The sequence below is a fragment of the Protomyctophum bolini genome (genome assembly GCF_963924005.1).
Source record: "Protomyctophum bolini genome assembly, chromosome: 3".
NCBI classification, from domain to species: Eukaryota; Metazoa; Chordata; class Actinopteri; order Myctophiformes; family Myctophidae; genus Protomyctophum; species Protomyctophum bolini.
In genome coordinates, this window is record NC_137864.1 from 43,330,001 (window position 1) to 43,357,015 (window position 27,015).

Sequence of the window (27,015 nt, forward strand, 5' to 3'; positions counted from 1 at the left end):
TGGATCTTTTTTTTTTTTTTTTAATACATGCAGGTCTATCTATCTCTATTATTTATAGGAACTCAGGAAGTGATATGAGACCATTCATATAAATGCTGTGAAGTGATCATGTGACCTGATTAAGCAAAGTTCCATCTGCACCACAGAGAGAAGACGGCAACAGCAGCAAAGGAGAGATATCTGCTACAGAGGAATCACACAGTCAATAGTTTATCTAATCAATGTTAGGATTTAACTACCTTCATCATTCCATTTGTTTGGAATCATTAATTAATAGGTTCTTTTTATATAATAGTATAGGCCTAGGTCTATGTTTCATGGTAACATTCTATAGTCAATAATAACAAGTAATTTTAATTGTATTGCACTTTTCATTCACAGGGAATCTCAGAGTGCTACATAGTTAAAACATTATAATCAGTTAAAAGCACTAAAGGGTTCAAAAAAGTCAGGCACACAAGCCGCACAAAGGGATATAATTGCTAACAGTAACTATAGTAGCTATAGTAGCTACAACCATTTAAAATTAAAATGCCTTCCTGAACAGGTTTTTATGGCCTATTTTAAAGTCTGCCGTGCTCTTCCAGACTGTGGTCGATTGTACTGTATGCCATTTCCAAAATGGCCACTTCTCTACTGTCCTCAACAACAACAACAACAACATATCTCTGCTGTCAGGCAGAAACCAGCTAACTCCAAAATGTAAATTTGTCAGAAATTTAAAAATCTGATTTTTCAGGAAATGAAGAAAACCCCTTGTTGTTGTTTTTATTTTATGTTGGGCATCACAGTTCATTACGTAATTGTTACACATGAATTGTTGCATTTCAACTATTTACACTCATTATGTTACAGATCATACAGTCCTAAGAGAGTAAGGGTCCCATATAGGGTGGTTTCAGTCCTTCATATAGTCCGTTCACTCCTAATGACAGAGTCCATTTTTGGTTTTGTTTTTAAACGACGACAACAATACAAACGTATGAATTGTGACTTTAAATATTGTCAGATACTTGCATGAGAGGGGGAGAGGTAGCCTGGCTCCATGCAGCCCTGAATCGCTATATAGCCACGCTCATTAAAATATATATGTTCTGGTGAGATAATAACCCTAGAACCTTGACAGAGTACTTATCAATAGTCTGTGGAAGTGTGTAGGCAAGTGGAGTGCTGGTCGAGCTCGACCCTAGCAACCACGTTGACCCTATTCTGATTCTGGTACTGGGATTCATGAAAGCATTACAAAACCTGAAAAACGACGACATTTCATTTAACTCATTGTATACTGCAGAGCCCATCACGGCGCAGTCGTTCTAGATTCTCTTGAAGCTCTCTTAAGGTAGCCTCTTGTTCTTCCATCTCTCTAGCTTCCAGAGCCTCTCTCGTATAGTCAGTTTGTCTTTTCATTTCTTCCATCTCACGTCTCATGTCGTCATTCTCTTTAGCAATTCGTGCTAGTTGTTCCCGTCGTTCTTTCATCATTTCCCCCTCTGCTTTTTGCAGAGCCTCTCTCTCGATTCTTCTCTGCAGTTGTTCCATCTCTTTACGTCTCTTCTCTCGATTCTCTTTAAGAACTCTCTGTTTGTCTTCCTCTATGGCTCTCTTTGCTGCCTGCAACATCGCAGTGGTGTAGTGGCTTCCTCCATTCATCTCCACCATCGACTTGATTTTCACCAGCAGCTCAGTGACCTGAGAGGGATCCTGTTTTTTGTTGTTGAAGACGTGATAGCGACCATCACATGTGTTGATTACTCCTTGCAGTACTGGATCATCGTTCAACATTTCTTCAATCGTTTCATCCTCAAGTCGGTCACCATGAGTGAACAGAATCATGGAGTATGCATGTGACCATTGGCCAAACATTTCCTGAATCATTTCCACAGATCTCTGCTCCTCTTCTGTGAATCTATCCAGTTTGATCACAATCAGGAACACATGTGGACCAGGAGAAGCAAAGCTAATACACTGTGTGATCTCTCTAGTGGTTTCTTCTTTGCTAAACGTGGTGTCGAACAAGCCTGGCGTGTCAACAACAGCGACTTTCCCACCAGCCATTACACCTGTGACTTTCTGACAGTTGACTGTCACAGATCTACATCTAGATCTAGATTCAAAAGCTTTAAAACCCAGCATGGTGTTTCCAGTGGCGCTCTTTCCAGCTCCAGTCTTCCCAACCATCACAATGCGAAGTTCTTCATGATTTCTGACGAAATCTGGTGGATTAAATTGATAATGGTTAATGATGCTAAACATCTGAGGTTTCCAAAAACATTGTTTAATAACTCTATGATGACAATTAGTCATTAGAGAGCTTATGTTAGCTTGTCTTGTTTAACCACCTAAATACTATAGTCCTATCCTAGCCTTTCACTATGCGAAATTCTTCATCATTTATGATGAGAGCTGGTGAAATACAATCAAAATGGTTATGCTCAACATTTGAAGCTCACAAATGTTCTAAGCTCACAGAAAAATAAGTTGTGAGTTTGTAGTTCTTCCCAGAATAAGGCCGCTATAGGGCTGTAAAAAAAACCTGTATCATAACAACATTCTGTGCTTACCATTTCCCTTCTTTCTTAGCGAAGCTGCACTCATGTCTGTTTTTAGGATGGTGGAGAGAGAGAGAGAGAGAGAGAGAGGAGAGAGAGAGAGAGAGAGAGTCATTACATATAACGTTCATAATACAATTTTCAGCAACCATTAATTACATAACACGGGAAATGTGTTCTCTGCAGAACAAATATATCTCCACCTGGCGCTGACTTCTTATCACTTATTTTCTTTGCGTTGGGTACTTTCTTTTTCTTTCTTTTTTTTTTTTTTTTTTTACAGTTCGCTAACAGCAGCACAGACAGTGGTAGGATTTTGCAACACAATAGCATGTGCTGCATGTCTATGACTTATTTTCCACATGGCGAAATAACTTTTGGACATTATTTTACAATTGTATTTATTTTAGTTACATATTTTTTGGTCAAATAGTTTTTTTTATTGAGAACAGATTATAAATTGTTACACAAACATTATGATATGAAATAAATTTTTCTTTTATAGAAACAAAAAAAAGAGAAAGAAAGAAAAAGAGAGAAAACCCTGAACCCTCCCATACTGCTTAGTGACACTGCATACTATAGAATAGAATAGTAAGATGATGAAATGCTCATGGAAAACATCTGAAAAGAAAATGGCGTACAGTCAACCATATCAGTGGTATCCTGTCTATTAGTTGTTTCTACTCAAGTAATGGACAAGGGGCAGCCACACCTTATCAAATTGTCTCTCTTTGTTTCTCAGGAAATACCTTATTCTCTCAAGACGAAGTGTAGGCTACTAGTCATTTCATTTAGCCAATGCGCTTAAATGCAGGAGCCTCCTCCTTTTTCCAGTGCGTTAAAATTAGTTTTGTTTTGTTGTAATCAGACCATATGAGAAGAGTTGTTTCTTTGCTCTGAGTCTGACAAACCCAGAATAATTAGTAAAGGATCGGGGTCAATATGAATATTCAAAATATCAGAGAGTGTCTCAAATAGCCTATCTTAATCCAATATCTTTGTATCCGAGAGCAAAGGGCGAAGCTGTGAAGAAGATTTGCATCTATTGCATTACATTTGTCACAGTGCGAAGAAATATCTGGGAATAATATGTTATGTCATTTTAATTTGGAATAATGGAGTCTATGTATAACTCGAAACTGGATAAGGCAATGTCTGGAGTTGATAGAGCACGCATTCACTTATTCAAGGCTGTCTTCCCAGCTCATTTTCCCATGCCAACTTAATAGCTGATGTAGTAGGCAGCTTTTCCCACTTGAAATGATTCATAAAGATGTGACACCCTTACATCTGGTTTTAGTTACATATTTTAATAAATATTTTTGAATCCTGTTACAGACAAACACGATGCATGATGCCGGACTAAATGGGCCTATATAATCCATTGTCATCATGAATGCCTACTTGATTTAACTGTATGTAAGTCCAGTGTACATGTCTTTGGTAAGGTGGAAAAGAAAGTCTATTGAAGTAATATTGGACCAAGGAGTATAGATACTGTGAGTGACTCAAGAGTACACTGCAGATTAGTATATCATAAGTATACACACTATAGTATACAACACGCAGATGATTATTTAAATGTTACGCTCTACTGGAGCGTACAATACAGTTTCCTTTCAAGATAGTGGGGACACATCCTTCACACACCCATGTCTACAAATGTGTCCCCAGGCTGCTGATTTTTATTCCTTTTCACAAAAAAATTAAATTAGATAATTTAACTTAGACACAGATCTGAGAGCAACAAAATTATAGATTATTATTATTTGTATTATATTTAAGTTCAATATTTGTTCTTTTTCATTTTCTTTTCAACAGTTTCATATTAATTTTCAAATTTCATTTGGAAAATGACTACAAACAAGCTGCTGAAAAATGAATCAATAGAGGTTTAAACTTAAATTAAATCACACTTGCAGCATGCATCTCTTCATGTCACTAAAAGACAAGCCGTGTCTCAGTGTCTTACCTGCTTCAGTGTTGAAATCGTCCGAGATCAACGAGCTCCAAGTTCACACAGAGAGAGTTCTCGGGTTTTCTCCCTCACACAGTCTGAAATGGCAATAGGGGGAGCCAGAGATCTGTCTCTCTCGTTTATAATAAGCCAGACCATTTCTTGTAAATGGGGTGGGGGGGGGGGGGGGGGATATAACACACAGCACCCTAGATAAGAGTAGTAGTGTAGCGATGCAGTACGGAAATATGTGTCTAAGATAAGATAAGATCTTTATTGTCACTGTATGAGACATACAACGAAATTCTGTTTAGTGCAGCACAACATATAACAGTATCAAGAGAGGACGCAAAGACAACGAAAAAAACACTGAAGGGGCTAAAACTTCATGGCATAAAACTGTTAGTCCGTCATAGTCCAGTCCAGTCAAGTCATCTAGCTCCTAATGTAGAGTGTGGGGGACTCCAGTCAGCAAACTAAGTAGGCTATAGGGTTTAAGTGCATGTATATTGATGTACTTAGTTACTAAATCAAACTGTCATGTAAACAGAATCTATTAACCCCTTTGCCAGGCTCGGCAGCACAAACCTGTTCCAACTGTTCTGAGGCATAGAAACAGTGTTGCAGACAGAGGGTGGAAATGAATGATAACCACTAATTGTTGTTGTTTGCCAGTTCCACTGGCACTGATGCCGATATGAGAGAGCAGGGTGCAGAGTGGTCAAATTTACCCAAAAGGACCCGTACGGGTATACTCTCAGAGTTAAATTAAGACTAATTCATCTATATTGAATATTGAACCGAGAAACGTGTTAATGTCAATGTCATTCTAATGAAAATGTGTGTGTGAAATTGATTTGGAGCCTTGTGGTATATCCCATATGATGCACGTCAGAGCATTATAGAATCAACGCCATTTTAGGTGACGAGATTTGGTTTATAAAAATCCCACCCGTGAAGTGAGGGGCGCTCTAATGACCTTATACCGACCTTGAAAATGAGTTATGTAATGTTACCAAGCACTCACATGCCGACCGCCGATTTGCTTAGACACATAATGATGTAAATTCTCGATTCATTGTCAACGGCATTTAATGTTTGTGTTAAGAGTAAGACAGAATCTACACTATAGCTTAAAAGTACAAAGTGATGTCATTGGGTAAACACAAACACCGCTCAAAAAAGGAGGGGACCAAGTATAGAGCCTGGGGGATCCGAGACAACACATTATATAGTGTTAGTGTAGTGGTTAAGAAACAGGCTGGTCCCTGACATTGTCTAGTGCACTGGTTCTGGTGACCCCCAGGCCCCATGGGGCACAGCTCAGTGACCTTGTGGTTAGAGTGTCCGCCCCGATACTGGGAGGTCGGGGGTTAAATTCCCGGCCGGGTCATACCAAAGACTCTAAAAATGGGACCCAATCCCCCTTTCTGAAACCAGCTCCTCGCCACTCGCCCTACACACTTGGCCTCGATATGCGCATTCACGCGAGGCTCCGCCATATTAAGTGTCGTCCGAAACAAGCAGCCTTGACTGGAAGTGGCTTATGAAGCCCTCAAGAGCGAGTCTGTGCCGATCTAGACTTGATTGCCTTGTGCAGCCCTGCTCTCTGTCCGCATGGAAATCGCGACCTACAAATTTAAGTACCACGTACGGTCCATGGTCCACCACAAATAAATGATAAATAAACTCATCCTAAACAATCTTCATCTGATGCAGAATAGACAATGCTCACAAGGGCTCTTTATTTAACCCACCGTGAAAAAACTATAAATGAAACCACACAAACAAAACAACTTTTAACACAATGATTTATTAACAGTCACGCTGTATTTCCTTTTTCCATTATTAATGAAATCCACATGTCACACAAACATACACGATGCAGTGCAATATAACTGTACAAACAAAATAACAGGTATGGTTATGATGGTAACCATGGCAACGAATGGTGTCTTTCCTGTTTCTGCACAAGGAGGGCGAGTGTAACAGTTTTTTATACCCAGCACCCTAATCAAGGGAACTTGATTCAGCTGGAGGGGCACTTCCTGACGAGGGAACCTCCCGAGAGCACTTCAAGTCAAGGGACTGGTTTCAGAAAGGGCCAATGCATCCCTGCTTGACACTCAGCATCAAGGGTTGGGTAACCCTTGACCCCTGCGACCCCTTGCGACATACTAGCGTCATGTCCAGGGGTTGTACTTGTACATCAAGCTGCATCACGCTATACAGAAACAGGAGATAGGCCCCTGCCCTATGGGCCTCATGGTTACAGAAACAGGAGATAGGCCCCTGCCCTATGGGCCTCATGGTTACAGAAACAGGAGATAGGCCCCTGCCCTATGGGCCTCATGGCTACAGAAACAGGAGATAGGCCCCTGCCCTATGGGCCTCATGGCTACAGAAACAGGAGATAGGCCCCTGCCCTATATGGGCCCCATGGCTCAGCAAGGCTACTTACTTACTTAAAGAGTTAAATGAACACTGACGAGTTTGCAGTCTGAGAGATTAAAAAAAACGTATGAAATGATGATACCCTATAATGGCCTATAATCCTGGGGGGTCCTTGACATTAAAAGGCTTGAGAATCATTGGCCTATAGTGGGTCCTTGGCATCACAGCGTGAGAGTTCCCACCCCGTAACAATGGTAGAACAGACACACATGCCGCTTAAACGGGTCCACGATCATGTAGGCAAAGGTTTGCTCCTGGTCTCGTCTCGCCGGGTAACAGCGTCCGGACGCGTCATAAGCGCAGACTTTGAGCACCGTGGAGACGACGCTGATCTCCTTCGTCTCCGGGTCCTTCTGGACGCTCACGAGGTCCTTGTAGATGAGCTTCGTGGTGTCGATGTAGGGAGAGACGACGTCTTCGTACTGGCAGAGCTCTCCTCCCAGACACAGGTGCTTGAAGAGGCGGAAGAGGAACTCTGCGCGCGCCTCCGGTCCGACGACGCGGTAGTTCTCGCTGTCCTCGTCCTGCAGCATGCGCCGGAGCTCGTCGTAGTCGGGGTGCGCCTCGTGGTAGCATTTGAGCACGTGTCCGGAGGACCTCACGATCTCGCGGGTGTAGATCGGGTCGAAGAGGTCCATAGACACTTTGGTGCACGGCACCGGCTCCACCTCCACGGACACCACCGGGCTGTCGAGGGGAACCCAGGAGGCCCCCCCCGCCGCCGCCTCCGTCTTTCTCAGGCTGGCCCCCACGGCGGGGTCTCTGAAGAAGCTCCGTGCAAAGTCCTTGCCGCTGTACGGGTGGAACGTCTGGTCAAAGCCGTAGCATTGGGCCGATATCCTCCCGAACATGGACCATTTCAGGAGTAACTGTAACGTGTCCTTGTCTTGCAGAAAGGAAAATGTCTTTTCTAGAGGCGTGAAAGAAAACGTTTGCTCAAACGAGCACGTCACTTCGGCCATTTGAAGTATTTTGTGTGGGTATAAATGTGAACAACTGAAGTAGGCCTACAGTTGGCTGAAATAAAATATAATTGTGTACAAGAATCCACAAAGTTTACAATGGTCATGGCTTCCCTTGTATTTCAACAGCACAATGTATCACCATGGCAACGGATGCCCAAGACTGATGACATCATCTGTAAACATTGCAGGTCACGTGACCTACTGCAGTCCAATCAATGGGAGGCCACCTCCCTCACAAAAGCTGTGATGTGTCGGGGGATCAAGTGGCACTGCAACAGAAGCCAGTGGTGGAAAGTAACTAAGTACAATTACTTAAGTATTTTGAGGTATTGGTCCATTTTCCAATTTCAAATACTTTTACTTCTACTCCAGTACATCTCAGAGGCAAATATTGTACTTTTTGAAAAACTTAGTTACTAGTTACTTTGTAGATTTTGATTATTATTACAAAACATACATTAACCACTTCAGCCCTATATACATTTCGGCCAACATTTGAAAATAGCCGATTTACAAGCTCACGGTGCGAGGCATTGTGACTGTGAGCTTGTAGATCTGCTATTTTCAAAGATTATTATACATTTGAAAACTTTAAATGGGACATTCTGCACAATTAGTACTTTTACTTTTGGTAAATTGGTACTTTAAAGGGATATTTCACTTTAAAAAAGACTTTTGGTCATACATTCCATCATCTACTCAGGCTCATGTGAACACCCCAGACAGTTTTTAAGTTGCTCCATTCAGTAGATATTTGATATTCTTTTTAGGTGCCCCGCCCCTTGTGACTTCAAAGTAACTCCATTTTAACCATGATAGATTCATCGAAAATACCTGTCCTTTTTTCTGGTGACTGATACTGACCTTCTAATACGTGAGGAGCCGTGTTTTTTCAATTACTGTTTTCATTTATGTTTAATAATTCTTTTAGATTTTTGTATCACATTATCCCATTATAAGAGTATATAATTATAGTTAGCAGAGGGAGAGAGAGACAGAGAGAGATAGACTCAAAGCAGCAAATGGCCGTCTTCCTCTGCTGTGGTCACATGGTTTACAGTAAACTGCTGCGGAAAATCTTATCCTTCATTCTTATCACATTGTTTTACAAGGAGCTATATGGTCTCACACACGCACACACACACACACACACACACACACACACCCACACACACGTTAACCATGTATTGATGTCCACACAAAGGATAGCATACGAGGACACCAGTATTATAGGAGCAGTAAAGGGTCTTTAGCAACACTCTGAACTGTCTCCTAATTGACCTTTTGCAGACCATCTTGCCATCAGAGTTTAGAAGCGCTCGCTTTCAGCAAAGCAACATCCTGCTGTCTCCTGCATTATGTGCAAATTCAATACAGGTGGTACGCATGGGCCGTTGAGTGTTATCCAACAAGCACTCCCAAACTCCAACACTTGACAGAAAGTAGCTCATAACATGTCTATAGTGGAGTTTTATGAAACAAACACATTGCAGATTGAAAAAGGATAATTCTAGCTTTTTGTACAGCTGCAATGTTGATGTTGTGTAGTACAATCAGGTAGGACTTTTCTGTCAACCACCCTGCCATTAACTGCGGTGTGAATAGGGTCAATTGCTCCGGATGTGCATGGTTGGTGCCTTGCATGGTTTAGCTCTGCCATCGGTCTGTGAATGCTTGTGTGAATGGGTGAATGTGCAATCTAAAGCGCCTTGGATAAAGGCTCTATATAAATGCACCATTTACCATGTATTCACACTCCAAACGGTGGTCACCTCATCACCTAAAAGTGGAGTCTGAACAGGGCTTAAGGTTACTGAAGGAGACATTCTGCCTGGTATGAACAGACATGGTGGCTGCCAGTTATAGCAGAGACAGCACGATACTTTGCCAGCCGTTTTGCCTCCTTTTGTGGCATCCCAAGTTGTTGAAACCCTCTAACAACCAGTCTGTGGGTATAATGTCCTAGTTGTTGAAACCCTCTAACAACCAGTCTATGGGTATAATGTCCTAGTTGTTGAAACCCTCTAACAACCAGTCTATGGGTATAATGTCCTAGTTGTTGAAACCCTCTAACAACCAGTCTATGGGTATAATGTCCTAGTTGTTGAAACCCTCTAACAACCAGTGGGTATAGGACCTAGGCTGCCAAATATAAAAACAAATAGTCTGAACCTCTTAGCCCAGCTCTGAGATGGCATGTACAGTATAGGAGTGGTTGGTATTTAATGACCGTATAGTCATAAAGGCTTCCTTTAGGCTGGGGTCAAAGGTGCATGCAACAGTAGCTCAAGGGTAGAGTGGCCGGTAGAACAGCCGGATGGCAACCGTGAGGTTCCCGGTTCGATCCCTGTGGGCTCCCCCAGAGTTAGTGACAAAGTGTCCTTGAGCTTTTGCTCCCGATGAGCAGGTTGGTGCCTTCCATGGTTTCCCCCACCATTATGTGTATGAATATTAGCTGTCAGACTCTTCATCAACCACAACAACTAGTGGTGTATTAGCTGTCAAAGATCTAAAGATGTCTGGCTTATCACAGAGATGAAACACACTGTTTAGTATAGATTCTCACTGAGGACACACACACACACACACACACACACACACACACACACACACACACACACATTGAACTCCACTACCTTTTAGGTAACTGCTATTGTAACTCTTTACGTCTGCAATTCAACAACTCTGTCACAATCAATGAGATTGAAATATGCTTCATAGGATTATAATGTTTAGTAGCATCCAGTCATCTACTGTCACTCTGACCTCAGTAAAATAGGATTATAATGTTTAATATCAATTAAAAATGCAGAGTCTGTTGAAGGTTTCAAGGTCAAGTTAAAAACTCACTTATTTAGGTTACATTTTTATCTTGTAAACGTTTATTTTGACCATCATTGTTGTCAATTTATGTTTCTGCTCTTATTCTTTGTTGTGTTTGCTCCTTTGTGCCTTGTTTTAACTTGATTGTTTATATTTATTGTTGTACTGTACAGCACTTTGTAACTTTGTTTTGAAAAGTGCTCTATAAATAAAATGTACTTACTTACTATAATAATATTTGGCTTTCTGTTGTAAAGCTCTCTCATTGTCTCTTTTCCTGCAGTATGTGTTTTTAAGGCTGTTAAAATAACATGAGAATATGATATCCCCTAGCCTAGCCCATTGGTGTAATGCTTAAGTGGGTCGTCCACTCACAGTTAACAGTCTTTGTATTGAGTTTGTGCTTGAAATGTACTGTAATTCTGCAAACTGTTAATAAATATTTCAATCAATGAATAGGCTACACAGTACCAAGTCGGCCCATGACCAATTAGCATTTTAAAAGCTATACTTCTGTTCGGTGCCTCAAATAACAGTTTGGATGGATCTGCTCACATCATGTGAGTACTTTTTCCCTGACAGAAGCAAACTGTGTCACACACGCGAGCATCTGTTTGCTGCTGCTCCTCCTCCTCCTGGACAGTAGATGGCAGTGTTGACCGGAGGAAGGAGGACGAGGAGATTCGTCGCCATCATCATCAATGTGTTTCCGTACAGACATCACATCAACAAAAAGCTGAGTTCTGTAGGCCTATGTATTGACCCGAATTCGATCCGATCCAGGAACCTCTTCTTCTTCATCACTTCGACAAGCGGCTCTAGAAGTCTGCAGCGGCGTCGTCGCCGCTCTTTAATGCTTTTTTCCGTCAACGTGTTCGCCGCGGGGACCAAAAAACAACAACAACAATGGCCTCGTCTTCGGTGGCTGCTGCTGCCGCCGCCGTGGACTTCCACACGCAGATCGCCTCCATCATGGAGGTCCTGGCCAACGCGGCCGTCGCGGAGCTCTGCAAGGTGGTGGACGACGGCTACGCCGAGGTGAGCCTGGCGGTGAACCAGAGCAGCAAGGAGAACGCCTTCCTCCGCAGGAAGATCAAGCTGCTGGAGCTGCAGATGGCCAGGTACAGAGCGGAGAGGTGCGGCAAGAGCACCGGCGGCGCCCCTGGGGGGTTCCTGGGTGTCCGTGTGGCGAGCAGACCGCACACCGACGCACTGGCAGCAGGTAAACTAAACGCACTGACTCACTGAAGCCCTGGTAGGTTACCGGTATATAAACACACACCGAAGCACTGGCAGGTATTAAAATAGCCCAAAGATTTAGACTCTCGTAGAATAGATGTGTTTATAGATGGCAGAATCGATAAATACAACTACGGGCTAAGGTGATGAGAGACTCACTGAAACACACAGTGGGACAGACTGAGACACTGAATCACTGGCAGATAAACACACACAAGCACTGGCGGGTAGACACACTGAAACACAATGTAATGTAACCTTGGTGTTGAGTCTGTTAATGATGACCATTGGGACTGACAATGTTAATGACTATGGTGCCACTGCTGACTATGGTTACTGGCAAATTGTGCCAATGACTAGGATGCTGTCTATGTATGGTGCTGACTAAATGGTGGCTATGGTTACTGCCTATGTCAATTACTATGGTAGGCCTGCTACTACTAATGAATATCACTATGGTGCTTTTCAAAAAGCATACAATATATTAACTACTAAATAGTAAGACGCCCTATAAGGGCGAGGTCACGCTGAAACAACAGAGCTTTAATACGGAACAGTTGAGAAGCAGGAGTTTTAACTATTCAAGCTGTAGAGTTGCTGGCCGGCTCCATATATGCAGATCTAGGCCTATGTCAAACCATGTATGGCTATCCAGGGTTTGATGAGGTCAGTGTTGTGATCATCGTATATGGAGATCCAGGTGATGAGAGTCAGCCTCCACCCATGTGTTCCATTGGTTCATTTGCAAGTGTGACTCGCGTCGTGGCAACCAGAGTAATCTAGTAAGAGAGTGGCGAGCGACACTAGCGTTGACTGTCACAATATGGCCTTATATTGACATTCTCATATATGAGCTTAATATCGATTGTATTTGGGTATCGTCTGGGAATGCCCGTATATTTTTTATTGACGTTTTCAGGCCTGAAACAACAGCGCTTCTTAATACGGAACAGTTGAGAAGCCCAAAACCGGCATTTCAATCTATGGGAAAGACATCAGTAAATAGAAATTGTGGTCAAAAATCTAAATCACACAATTGGTTGACCGTGCTCATAAACTCAACTATTCAGACTGGCGATATTTAAGGAAAAACAGAAGTGCAACTCTTGTCAATTCAGGATGTGATCATCTGACTGTGTGAGGCTGAGGAAGCACAGAGAGGGATGTTATTGTAGGGTTGCAAACAGTGCACGAACCACTATATTTCAAAGAAAAAAAGCATGCACATTTGAGAGTAACTACAGGCATTGGTCTACAGACACTAGAGAGATGTGAAAAAAGTCACATCTTATGGTCAAAATGAGTCACTATTCACCATATTATTCCACTCATGGTTTAATTTACCGTTAAATGCATTTGTGGCATACACCATGAGAACAGTACACGCCTGTGTTTGACCCCGCCAGTGTGTTTGACCCCGCCAGTGTGTTGGATTCCCTTGTCCCTGGAAGGCCGGGTTTGTCCCGGGAAGGCCCGGGTCTGTACTAGCAACTCTCTGTTTATTACGTTATGCTATGCGCTCATTTTATTATTACATTATGAGCTGATTATTACATTATTACTTTTTATTACATTTACATTATTACATTATGAGCCGTTATTACATTATGAGCAGTTATTACATTATGAGCCGTTATTACATTATGAGTTGCTACAGGGTCACTGAAAATTGGTGCAAAGTTATTCTCCCCGCCGTATATTTTTGTCAAACAAAAGAGAGAGAAAACTGTTTTTTTACATAATTATTGTGATGTGATATACAACATATAACAAATATGACAAAAAGGGCTGTGTTGTTAATTGTGTCTCAGTGTACAGTTAATGACATTACTGTTTACAAGTACAGTCAACATGTAGGAGAGTTAAGGTGTCCAATAGTTGGGCTCCCAGATACTCTGGAATGTTTCTGAATCACCTATGGGTGTTCTTCAAAATGTCACTGATACAAACTCACTATTACCATCTGGACAAACAAAGAACGGTAGAAGCCTTCCACTCTGGAGTAAGAATGATTGTCTTTGCTACAAGCATACCACACATAAGGGTCTACTGAACAGCATGTGGTAGTGCAAGAAAAACTTTCAGAACAACCAAACAAGGCAATTAGTGCATCAAGTTAATCTATCGGTCGATATAGGATTGTTCTGCCAAAAATATCAAGAAACAGTGACATTATACATGCTGTTAATATGTATTCAATCTGCATAATTCTGAACTGATTTAGCCTCAACCTGGCTGTAGACTTAAGGGCCTTGCAAACGTGGAGCGATAAAATGAGACCTGCGTTTTTGCTCGGAGAAGTAAATACACTTGCGACAACGCAAGCGTATTTACGTGTGCCCGTGAATTTGTTGTGCGCGTGCTCGTTACGTGCACACGCCCGCGACTCACCAGACCTGGATTCTGTTTAGCTTTTTTTTTACGCTTGCGTTGTTGCGCCCCTCTTCAACAGACCCGGAGGAGACCTGTGTTGATCCGGGCAACAACGCCTGCGTTCCTCGCTTCACGTTTGCAAGGCCCTTAATGCATCCTCTCCAGTCCCTCACTCCACATCTCCTCAGTCAACTCGACACCATATGATCAGCCTCCCAGGCAGATTTGATGTATTTTGCTGATGGCGGTGCAGTCGTAGAGAAGAAAGGGATCCCGCACACTGTCTTCACTTGCAGAATTAGATTTATTGAGCAACGTTTGGGTCGTTCAGACCTTCATCAGGCAGTCGTAGTATTGGAACAACAATGAGACACTCAAAAGGTGTCTGTGTCCTTAGAGTGTCAGGATGTTATACAATGTTATTCTGAGTTTACTCTTTGTCGCTGACACCTGAATTTCTGTCCGGTGAACAATCCATCTTTCTCTCTTAACCCATTCTGACCTGAGATCAGATTCTAAAAAATGTCTTCTAAATCCTGACAGTTTTGTGAAAACGCTATGTTTCTATGTCAGTCGTTCTTCAATTTAAAAAAAATAGCAGACCTACAAGCTCGTAGCGCGCCACTCGGTGGCGCGCTATGAGCTTGTAGATCTGCTATTTTTCAATAGCTAAAGCATAACATAACGCTAACACCAAAAGGGGTTCCCGCCCAAAATAGATTAATTTATTTGGACGGAACAGTGCATATTAATGCGATGCAGCATAAATACACCGGATGTATCGTGTCCCCACACAATGCATAAAAACACACAGAAAAGAAAACGAGGCAATGCAAGAAGTTGATCTTATCTTGTTGTATAGAACTGTTTAGACTAAGCAGCTTACTTATTTCCACTGACCTTGGAAATAAATAAGGAATAATTCAAATTGATTCACTGTGTTCGCCCTGTTCCTTCATAGGCCTATCACTGCAGGGAAGGACCAGGTTTCTCAACAGAGGACCAGGGCTCAACCAGCCTATGCCCAAGATCAAACCTTTGAACCTGGACCCAGATCAGGATGTGGTCACCACCACCAAGACTGAGGTACAACCAGGGGGGGCAGTCAGACAGATATTTGGTGAAGCCACTAAGGAAATCGGGACATCCTGAAAGTTCATATAATGGCCTGTTGTGGCGCTGTCATTGGGCCCAAAAAACCCCATATCTCCATAGAGGTCCATGTATTTGGGCCCAACTTCACCTAGACTGTATTACCTTAATAAACATGGTCATGAATACTTTCTGCTTCCAGTCACTAGTTTAAAGTCTCATTTCTCATGTCATAATATTCTTTTTGGAAAATTATGGTCTCATTTATTAAAATAATTACCATAAAGTTGCGTATGTTCTGAGGGGCGTGGCTACCGTTACAGTCTATGAACGGGAGCCACCCCCCGTTCGAGTCAAAATAAAAACCAACTAAGAAGAAAGGGGGAAGTCCCGCCTCGTTGTTTGGGCCAGCCAATGGCCAGCTGGGCCAAAACGGATCTAGAAAGATGGGATTTACAATACAAGGACTGACTGGCTTCATTTTATGTCCATATCAGACCCGGCGAATGGGTACAACACACTTCTACACAATAACTAACTAGCTGCTGGACAGCAAAACAATAGGTCACATATTAGGAAATAATACACCCATAACATGTATTGATATTACCACCACTCTACAAGTGATATTTCTAGCATACGCTCTTTATCACACAACCAAAAGGCTGGGCAACGTATTACATTTTTAAATATGAAGAATGTAGAGATGGAAGGGGGGGGGGGCATATGATGTGGCTTCTTATTTAACCTGTGTTATGAAGTAACATTTCAGACAATAATGACATTTGGTTGATGAATATTGTGAGAAGAAAGCAATCTCTATTGTTCAGAGACTGACTTCAAAGTTTTTGAATGATTTTCAATAAATACACAATCTCATACATAAAAGAAAAAGACAAGAACAAACAAACAAAAACATATATATATTCTCAATTCATTGCGCATAAAGCGAAGTATTTAAAACCTTTTTTTGTTTTAATCTTGATGATTATGGCATACAGCTCATTAAAATCCAAAAATCCTATATCAGACCACTAAAAAAATGTTTTTTTTTAATCCAGAAATGTTGACCATCATGTATGCAGTCAATGCTTGGTCTGGGCTACTTTTCAACAACAAATAATTTCATCAATGGGGTGTGGCATGGAGGTGATCAGCCTGTGGCACTGTCGAGGTGTTATGGAAGCCACGGTTTGCTTCCATAACAGCCGTTATGTCCCAAGTTCATTTGTATTGTTGAGTCTCTTATGTCTCACACCTTCGTCTTGACAACACAACCTAGATTCTCTGTGGGTTTCAGGTTAGGCCAGTCAGTTGGTCACCGTCAGTTAAGCACAGTAATACCCAGGACAGTACAGCAATTACTAGTAGTTGTGGCACTGTGTGCAGCTGCCAAATCCATCTGGAAAGGAAAATCAGCATCTCTATTAAGCTTGTCAACATTTACTGAAGCACAAAGTGCTCTAAAATCTCCTGGTAGATGGCTGTGTTGACTCCAGTGTGAAGTTTTCACAGTCGGTGATGATTTTGTGTCAAACAGTACTGTCAAACATGTGGCCTAGAAAGTGAGACATGACAATCCAGAGTAGAAAAATGTCAACATGTTCCCCTTTTATGACTGTCGTTGTATTGGTATACAACTACAGTCAGCTGATGATGGGAGAGAATAGATGGCAATATAAGTGGCGATGACAGTTTATTAATTAATGCTATATCCTTCTAGGGCTAGGCTAAAGGTTTGTTAAAACAGTGGAACATTGCTCTATGTTTTTTGTTTAGTTTTCTGTATCTTAAGTGCTTCTTAACTTAACTGCAGAATCGCGCACCGCAAATAGCCGATCTACAAGCCCACAATGCAACGTTACATGACCCGTTGTGAACTTATAGAACTGCTGTTGTTTTGGTATTGTATAAATCAGATGGGCCACGTGGCTCTGCAATGCTTACTATTTATAACTCAGGCTTATAGTACAAAGACAAAGGCTCCAATTGGGCCCACGGTGAGCCCCGTCTCCCCCCAGTACAATTTCCAAATGGTTTCACCAGAAGTAATACTGATAAAGTAATCTTGGGAGAGCATTTATTCTTATAACAATCTATTCTTCCTCCAGAAATAATGGTAGAGTGGGCTATTTTATTTACACATATCCATTTCTATCTCATCTACACGTAATTTTCTAAAACAGATGATCTAAACATGGTGCAATATTTATTCCTGGGTATGTAAAAGGCTCATACATAGTCTGGATCTTCGGTGGTGAGGTGACCACCGAACTACAACATGACGTCACTGAGGTGACCACCGAACTACAACATGACGTCACTGAGGTGACCACCGAACTACAACATGACGTCACGAGCCGCGGTGAAGAGCAAGCCACCACCCCAGCCCTTCTCTCTGTTTTTACTCACCAATGCTCAACATTGGTGGTCACCACCGAAAATCCAGACTATGAATGAGCCTCAACGCCCCCTGGTGTTCAGTGAAATGTATGACTTGTAAATGTTTTCTGTTGGTGTCATATTGTTGCTGTTGGGTATAGACATTGTACAGTATGGCATCACCGTTGCTCTTCTTCCGGAAATTAAAAAAAGTGTTCAATAGATCCAGGGTAGTTATTATTTATTTAGTCAGTAGTCACAGGCTTTTGTTAATACTTTGTTTTGGTTAGATATTTATAAAAACCTATACAGATACTCAGATAGACACGTTGTGTGGCACTGTCTTGTAACGAATAGGACATTGATGTCACCAAAAACAAACATAAAAACGTACAATGTGCAAATAACGTTTCTGCCAAACGATTAGATTTTTCTAAATGTATCTTGCATCTCCAAATTGCTTTATTTCACTTTATAGACATGATATTATTGATAATGATATTTACCACGTTCTGGGTGCTCTCCATGTCTAATGAGTCTCTCTCATTGATCAGTCAGCAGATGCCGAGATTGACGGGGAGAAACAGCTGCTGATCGTGAAGGTGGAGGGAGCCTCGGAGAGCAGAGAGCCTGCTGGCCAGGAGACCTTCACGGGGCCTTGCATCATCAGCACTGGAGCTGGAGGAGGAGGAGACGATGTCCTTGCATCTCCCCCCGGAGGCCCGGGTCATCACGGTGGTGACGGCAAAGCGGCTGGACGTCCCGGCGAAACGGAGGTCAGTGGATCTGATGTCGTCTCCTTCGTTGTGGTCCCGTCTGACCCAGACCGTACCCTCAGTGACGCTGCCCACAGTTCTGATGTCAGAGCGGCCAAGACCGAGCCGGCATGCGAGGACGGGGGGGTCGATGGCGAGGAGGGGGGACACTGGGGTACGGCGGGGGATACTCTGCCTCGGGTGTGCGAGAGTGTGTCGGCGAGTGTTGATAACGCGTCGGTAGCACCTCCCAGTGCCGTCGCAATGGAGACGGCACTGTCGCATACCGACCAGCAACCGGCCGAGCCTGCACTGAAAAATGGCGCCGGCCACAACAGCGGCGGCACCAGCCTCGCTCCCGGATCTTCTGCTTTAGAAGTGATCGTGATCGACGGCGAGGCAGCTCCAGGCGAGGACAACGGAGCACTCCGGTGGTGCAATGCAGGACAGTCGACGACGGATCAGACGAGATTGGGAGACGCAATGCTTACCTCGCCTCAGAAACAGCCCGCTTGGACAGAACCGGCAGGGAAGGGCTCCTGGTTCTACAATCCCGGCAACGCTCCGGGTACCTTTACTGGTGTAACTACCTCCCACGCCATCACCGGAGACACGCAGTGGTCCAGTAGACAGAACATTAACACCGCGGCAGGCCAATCCAAGCACTCGGAACGAACGGTCATGGTGCAGCGCCCGGCCAGCGGTCCGTACGTATCGCAGCCTCATGTTAACCATCCAAGCCAAAGACCGTCTCCCAACGCCGGCCCGCAGACCTACCAAAAACCTTCCGCACATCCCAGCCAAAGACCCGCCCACCATGTGGGCGACCAGGGCCTGTACCGGCCCTACAGCTGCAGCAGCTGCAGCAAGTGCTTCTTGGTGCAGGCGGACCTGCAGCGGCACATGGCGCGCCACACCAAGGAGAAGCCCTTCGTGTGTACGGTGTGCGGCAAGACCTTTGTGTGCCAGAGCCAGCTGCAGATGCACGTGAACGTGCACACGGGCGCCCGGCCCTTCTGCTGTTCCACCTGCGGCCGGCGCTTCTCCCACTCCAGCAACTTGAGGCGGCATCAGAAGATCCAGCACTGAATGCACTGAACCTTTTTTTCCAAACTTCAGCAGTGGTTCTCCACGGGTCCCATTTGGTTCACCCCACGTTGAGTCTACTGTACAATCTTGCAGATCGGGCTATTTTATAAAATGTCTTTGGATGGATGTTTTCTAAATAATCTTTGCCTATAAAATGGCATGTACAGAATAGGGACATCAGGCTTAAAGCGAACGGTTTTTAAAAGAGGAAAATTATGTATTCTCCTGCCACTGTCACCAACTAGGGCCGTTCTGTCTGTGTGGAGTTTAACTTTACACGTTGCTCTCACCACGGTGGTTTCTTTTCCTCTGGGTGCTCTGGTTTTTAGACATGCATGTTAAGGACTGGATGTTACTGCAAAAGGGCTAATCCTGAATAAATAAATACAGGATTGATGGATTCATTAATGATGATAATGAATAATAAATATAATTGTAACAGGGGTGAATGTATGATTGTAGGACACTGTACTGTTCTGTTACTCAAATAGCAACAGCTGTCCCATACATTTTCAAAATCACAATGCTCCCCTTCATACTGTGTGTGTGTAGGTATCTTTTATTTTATTTTATGAAACACCATTATGGGATCAGTTTTATACAACGTTGAAACATGGTTGTTTTTTATTAGTATTTATGTTTTTAGTAAACATTATGTAGTTTGAGTGAGAATAGATGAAAAAGTGTGAGTGGTCAAGGCTGTGATTAGTTTTTTACAATCGACAAAACATTTGTATAGCACAAAAGATTAAGAGCATTAAGACAAAGTGCAAAAGAAATGTATTATAAAATTGAATAGAATGGGGGGAAAAAAGGTGTCTATATTAAGAAATAAGGGTGAGCTAAAATAACTGCAATGTTCTGGGAGTTAGTTCCAGATATGTAAGTGGTGCATTACAAACGCTGCTTCTCCATGTTTAGTATTGTGTCTGGGTTCAGAAAGCGGAACTGTCAGACAGCCTCCTGAGAGGACTGGATGGTTCACAACGTAGCAGAAGCACAGAAATGTAGTTTGACCCAAAAACCATTTAGTGCTGCATTTTGAAATGGGTTCTTTGACAGGCAGGGAGGCAGTTTAAAGACCTGAGAACTGAAGTGATATGATCAAATGTCTTGGTATTAGTAAGGACTTGAGCAGCAGCGATCTGAATCAATGGAGTCTGTGCCTGATTAGCCTCGCGTTTCGTTTTCACAAGGAAAAAGAGTCTGGTAGATTTCTTTCCCCTCCCAGGGTCACCTGTAAAGAGACACTTACAGTAGTCGATGAATGCTTGGGCAACCTTTCCCTAAACCTTCTGAGACATAGCTCCGTTTTAATCCGTGATACATTCTTAAGGTAATAATAGGCTGACTTTGTAATTGTGTTAACCCATTTTGACCTGAGATCAGATTCTAAAAATGTCTGTTTGAAAATGACAGTTTTCTGAAAAAGCTATGTTTCTATGTCAGTCGTTTTTCAAAAATAGCAAACCACTCAGTGGCGTGTTATGAGTTTGTAGATCTGCTATTTTTCAATAGCTAAAGCATAACATAATGCTAACACCAAAAGGGGTTCCCGCCCCAAAATGGGTTAATGTGACTGTTGAAATTCAGGACTATACACTAAGATTTCTCTCTTGGTTTTCGGGGGTTTCTAACATGGCAGATTGAAGTTGAGCACAGGCTTTTAATTCTTCTTACTTGGGTCAATAAATAAATAAATATAATATCACTATTTTCGTAGACCAAACTTTTAATTGATTTCATTGATCATTAATTTTAATTATTTGTGGGGATACCCCACCTATTTCTATGTGGTGGTGCTTGACATGGACGTGAGATTCTGAGAGTACAGTAGGTGCACAACGCAGCATTCCATGAGTTTAACCCATTCTGACCTGAGATCAGATTCTAAAAATGTCTTCTACATCCTGACAGGTTTCTGAAAAAGCTGTTTCTATGTCAGTCGTTTGAGCTTGTAGATCTGCTATTTTTCAATAGCTAAAGCATAACATAATGCTAACACCAAAAGGGGTTCCCGCCCAGAATGGGTTAACCCTATATACTTCGTTGACTGGGGCAGGGGTCTGTACTTGGCCCCTCCTTTTCCCCCCCTACACTAAATCACTTCGCTGAAAACAACTGATCTACAAACTCAGAACTTTTTCTCAGAATATCTTGTCTGACATACCCAGAATAGGGATGCTAATGATAATGTTTTGAGATACAAACTGCATTTTTATAATCGTTAAGGGCCATTCACACCGAGTACTGTAACTACGTGAAGTGAGGGGTGCTCTTATGAAATTCACACTATTTTCGCAGACACTTGACATAAAATTGTCAATGTGAATTTAATGTTTGTGTAGGACAAAGTTTGTGCACACACCAAAAGCTGGATATAGGGGGGGGGCTAGCGCCCCTCAAAATATATAGTTTTAAAAATCATTCTAATCATGCTTTCACACGGGCAGATGCAAAGATGCAGTCTAACATTCATTGTCAATGGAAGCCAGCCACATAAAGATGCATCCGCCGATTGCGAAAGCATATAATGATGAACTATATAGTTATCGTTATTATGCTCAGTGTGAATGGACCTTTTAAAGGATGACTTCCCCCTTTTTCAACCTGTCTTCATATAATTGGTCCTCACTAATAGTCATGATACAATCAGTATCATACCTTTTCTTTTCTTGGTCTTTTTGAGTGGTTCAACCACTCCAAGGAACAGCAATGTCCGTGTACGCCTATGTGGCCATGAGCACGAGTATGACTATTAGTACCAGTAGGGGCAGAGAGGGAAGGGGGCAGAGAGTAGGAAACAGAGAGAGATAGTGCTGTACTGTTGCCTGCTAATGAGAGAGAGAGAGGGGAGTTGCACCACTAAGTTCACACAGGTGTGATTTTTTAGATAGCATCCAGCTTCTATTAGCTTTGAATTCCCGATCGATGATGTCACTTGGTAGGCGGGATTCTGAACTGTCCACAGCCCTCCTCTGAGACACAGACGGAGTATACATTTTACCATATTATCACGAGGATTAGTGAGGACCTATTATATGAAGATAGTTTGAAAATATTTTAAGTTGTTACTTTTGAGCCTGGGGACAATACCAAATTTGTAGCTTAAACAAATAATGTTAAATGGGAGTTTTTCTTTCTTGTTTTTTGTAAGACTTTTCTACAAGTCCATATATTGGTCACAATGTAATATGAAAACACCAATAAATATTCTATATTTTTACAAGAACATCATTGTATTGTAATTTTGTTGCCCTGAAGGTGTGGACACTTATTCTGATTAAATGAAGCCAGTATTTTCAGTTTCGTGTGAAAAGGTACTTCAGACAAAGATGCACAGAAATAAGCTCGTCGCATCATTGGCAGGGGACCAATGATCACATTTTCTCATTTCAGCAGGGTTTTGTTCCCCAGCTGTCCTCACCATGTCATTTTGAATGACCTGATACCCCCTGGGCAGACCTTAGCGCACAGCCGCGGACAGAAGAAGCTGCGTTTTACGTAATTTCCGAGTTTTTAGACAGCTGGTGGATGGAAAAGAAGCTCCACCCCCGCGGCTGACTGCCGCGGAGGAGAGCATTTCCGGGAATCTATCCGTCGCGTCGGTTCTTTTCTATCCACCAGCTGTCTAAAAACTCGGAGATGACGTAAAACGCAGCTTCTTCTGTCCGCAGCTGTGCGCTAAGGTGGAGTTCGACCCATGCTGTGTGAGGGTTACAGGTGTGAGTGTCTGTCCCTGCGGCCTCCCAGGTGAATGAAACCTTGCTTTAGGCTAAATAAATAAGTGCCTCGTGTTTTTGAACCAGGCCCCAAAACAGACACACAAAATGAACGTGCGTTTCTCACATAATTCCCATTTAAAGCTATTACCATTAACATCAATGATTCTTTGAACTCTTTTGAAACTTGCCAGGGTTGTTATGGAGCAGTGGTTCCCAAAGTGGGGTCTGGGGACCCCCAGGGGTCCTTGAGAGGGTTGCCAGGGAGCCCCCAGCTAAATGAGTGATAGTTAGGAACCAAATGGACCCTTACAGTAGGTCTGTAAGAGTTATGGGTGTCTGTGGCCTACTATTGCATGCCAAACGGGGGGGTCCTTGAAATGAAAACATTTAAGAACCACTATTTTGCGAGTATGGAGGCTGACCTGCTCAATGCCTTCCTTGTCCCTGCAGAGCCAGCATACCTGTCGGAAGATGGAGTGCAAGCGTCAGGCAAAAGACGAGGGCCTGGATGACATGCCAGGTAGCCTGTTGAGTTCCTTAACCTTCTGGGCGGGAACCCCTTTTGGTGTTTTAAGCATCATGTATACTTCACTATTGAAACATAGCAGATCTACAAGCTCCTAGCGCGGCTAACTTGTAGATCTGCTATTTTTGAAAAATTGTGAAAATGTGGCTCAAATCTTTGAATATATATTCATTCAGAGCGAACGTTTTTAACTCAAATCTTTGCTTCTGGTGGGGTCCCTGGAACAACACGTTTTCAGATGGGGGTCGGTGGCCTATTGGATATAACGTTTGGGGGCCTTGACTTGAAATATTGAGCACCACTGATATAGAAAGGTTTTCAGAAAACTGATTTATTTTTAAATTTCGATGTCGGGCCTAAATGGGTTAAGTGGACGTATAAAGCATTTTATTTTTATATATAATTTAAATTCGTGGTGCAAGCAATATGGGCACGTTCGGAAATAGTGCACTGTGCAATGCATACTAATGGGCGAGTGCGCTCTGGTGCGGTATTTCCGAACGCTTCAGTGGTGAACATACAAATGCACCTTTTATTTTCCCTGCCAAACTGAAATAACAAAAAAAGGATGAGAAAAATATTAATAATGTAAATTAAGATAATCATAATATATAATATACAAAATAATTAAACAATATACAGTATAATCTATAGTAACTAATAAGTAGAGGACAAAAAAAACTGTAAAATAATAATACATCAAACATATTGCATGGAGGTACTGTAAGCAAGTATTTCCTTGCTTATGGTAATGAAAGTATTCCTTAAGTCTTGTGCTGGGTGGATAACCCAACTCTCCAGCTCTTTAGTAAACATAAAATGCATTTTTATATCAAAATATCAATATTATCTATTCTGGAGTGAGAACTCATACAGAATAAACGGGTGCAAATGGAACTGATTAATGGTGGGGTTCTCACTCCCAAAACATTTCTGTTTACTAAAGAGATGGGGAGAGCCGGGAGAGACCCCGTTACTGAGCAAAAAAATATTATTGCATTATAGTTTAAACAACAACAAAAAAATCACGTCCATCGCCTTTAATGCATCCTTTTTCTCTCCTACATGCTATGTATGACAGTCAGGGAAGTGATGGAGATACAGAGTCCCTCTCAAACACTCCCAGAATGGATGGAGGACGTGGAGACTGAAGACGTGCAGCAGCCATCTTGTTCCATGTTCATCCCAGACACTCTTCCAGGAAACTCATCATCACCTCCCTTCACCCATATAAGGACAAACCTCACTTCCAGTTTGCCCACGGTTTCCAGAATGCCTAAAAGTACCATTGACCACCAGGCAAGTTCCAAGAATAAGTTTGATGTCATGGACTCGTTTTCCGATCAGATGGAGCACAGTGGCGATGTCTCAGCCTCGTGGATGCGAGACGGCAACACGGGAGTGGCGTTTCACAAAGGAGTCGGCGAACGAGGAGCAATCGTGGGAGGCGTAAGACACCTGGGGAACCGGGACACTCAGGACAACAGCTACCTGCACCCTCCCCTGTCATGTATCCAGCTAACAGGGACACAGAGCCCATCCAAAGACCTGATGTTTGACTCCAACGACATTTACAACAATCGTCTCGCTGCCTACAAGAATCCTCCTGTTACTTCGTCTATCGCCGCGGGAATGTCAGAGCCTCACCAGCTGCAGACCTCGTCGCTTTGGTCGGGTGTGCAGCAGATACCCGATTCGGCCCTAGTACTCCCCCACCTAAAGGCCAAACTTCGCCCGCCCACCGATCAGAATCCGAACGCTCAGCGAATGACGGGCGAGGACCATGGGGCAGCAGGCGCGGCAGTAGGGCCCCAGCAGCCACAGCAGTACCTGCCCAGTCTCCCGTACGCGTGTGCCTTCTGCACGCGTCGCTATGCCCACCTGTGCCAGCTGAGGATCCACGAGCGCGTGCACACCGGAGAGAAACCGTACCAGTGCGCCCAGTGCGGGAAGCGGTTCGGCCAGTTCTGTAGCCTGAAACGCCACCAGATGGTGCACACGGGGGAGAGGCCATATCGCTGCGCCCAGTGCGGGAAGCAGTTTTCCACCTCCAACAACCTGAAGGTCCACCAGAGCGTGCACACTGGCGAGAAGAGATTTAATTGTTCACAGTGCGGAAAGAAGTTCTCGTTCCTGAGTAATCTCATCCGCCACCAGGCCATACACACTGCCAAGTAAAACAGAATAGAGAGGGATTTTAGCTGGCAGTCCAATTGATATTTCTTTGTTGTTGTTTTTTTACAAAGTATGTTTATTGATTTTGATATGTCTTTGTTAAGTGTTTAATAGCTCTATATTCTAGATGGAGTGTTTGTTCAGTAATAGGGCTCTCCCCGTCTCTCCAGCTCAGAAAATGCATTTTCAGATCGGGTGAAGTCATGGCACAACTGGAACACTACAATTGAAGCGGATATATTTTTACTTTGCAACTCTTCTGATTTAATCAAATTGAAAATGTATTTTCTGATTACCAAAGCGCCGCAGAGATGGGGAGACCTCTTGTTACTGAACAGAACTTTTCTTTAACCAAAAATATATTCAAATAAAATCTCTACAAAAACATCTCTTGCACAACCTTTAATCCCTGTAATTCAATATTGTTTTATAGCGGATCTATAATCTCACAATGTGCTGCACCATGACACATTGTGAGCTTGTAGATCTTCTATTTGACATACTGTATATTATAATGATTTATATGACATGCCCAAAATAGGAACATCAGAGTTAAAGTTAAAGGTGCTTTATACTACTGCACTACTGCAACTAATTCGACTGAAAAATACTGTGGCACTGAGATGAAATTCATCAGTTTCTAATAAAAGGCATATATACCGTACATTTGAAAGACAAAGGAATATTCACATTCTCACAGTCAGATTGTAGACATTTTGCACAACTTGAAATGTTTATTACTTTATTTGTAAATGTTGTCAACTTGAAGGCATGTCACTTTTTTAAATAGTGTTTGGTTGTTTGGCACAAAAACATTTTATTAGTACATTTATCGCACTCAAAGAGCAATTCGATGTTCCTGGACTTGCACATAATTTTCTTTCTGATTTGTTACTTTGTGCTTTGTG

At 42.7% G+C, this 27,015-nt stretch overlaps 4 protein-coding genes across 5 annotated transcripts; 2 read left to right on the forward strand and 2 right to left on the reverse strand.

The window, feature by feature from the left end:
- Window positions 1–106: 106 nt before the first annotated feature.
- Window positions 107–2,595, reverse strand: LOC308312452 (GTPase IMAP family member 9-like; the record flags this gene model as incomplete). Its single annotated transcript, XM_080759059.1, has 3 exons — window positions 107–135; window positions 1,422–2,213; window positions 2,562–2,595. The coding sequence occupies 3 exons, from the start codon at window positions 2,593–2,595 to the stop codon at window positions 107–109; spliced, it is 855 nt and encodes a 284-aa protein (XP_080615185.1).
- Window positions 2,596–7,124: 4,529 nt separating this feature from the next.
- cfap300 (cilia and flagella associated protein 300) lies at window positions 7,125–7,925 on the reverse strand (the record flags this gene model as incomplete). Its single annotated transcript, XM_080759060.1, has 1 exon — window positions 7,125–7,925. One exon carries the CDS (start codon window positions 7,923–7,925, stop codon window positions 7,125–7,127), a length of 801 nt encoding a protein of 266 aa, XP_080615186.1.
- Window positions 7,926–11,458: 3,533 nt separating this feature from the next.
- LOC308313119 (uncharacterized protein) lies at window positions 11,459–26,446 on the forward strand. Of its 2 annotated transcripts, none has more exons than XM_080760035.1 (5): window positions 11,459–11,973; window positions 15,325–15,449; window positions 18,392–18,613; window positions 23,857–23,933; window positions 25,018–26,446. In XM_080760035.1, exons 1-5 carry the CDS (start codon window positions 11,658–11,660, stop codon window positions 26,108–26,110), a joined length of 1,833 nt encoding a protein of 610 aa, XP_080616161.1. In that variant the 5' UTR covers window positions 11,459–11,657; the 3' UTR covers window positions 26,111–26,446. The 2 variants fall into 2 exon arrangements, with proteins under 2 accessions (XP_080616161.1, XP_080616162.1); XM_080760036.1 differs by having other exon boundaries at window positions 23,857–23,926; window positions 25,014–26,446.
- On the forward strand, window positions 18,788–22,901 carry LOC308313122 (uncharacterized protein). The gene is made up of 2 exons (XM_080760039.1): window positions 18,788–20,229; window positions 20,313–22,901. Exon 1 carries the CDS (start codon window positions 18,857–18,859, stop codon window positions 19,679–19,681), a length of 825 nt encoding a protein of 274 aa, XP_080616165.1. The 5' UTR covers window positions 18,788–18,856; the 3' UTR covers window positions 19,682–20,229; window positions 20,313–22,901.
- Window positions 26,447–27,015: the final 569 nt, after the last annotated feature.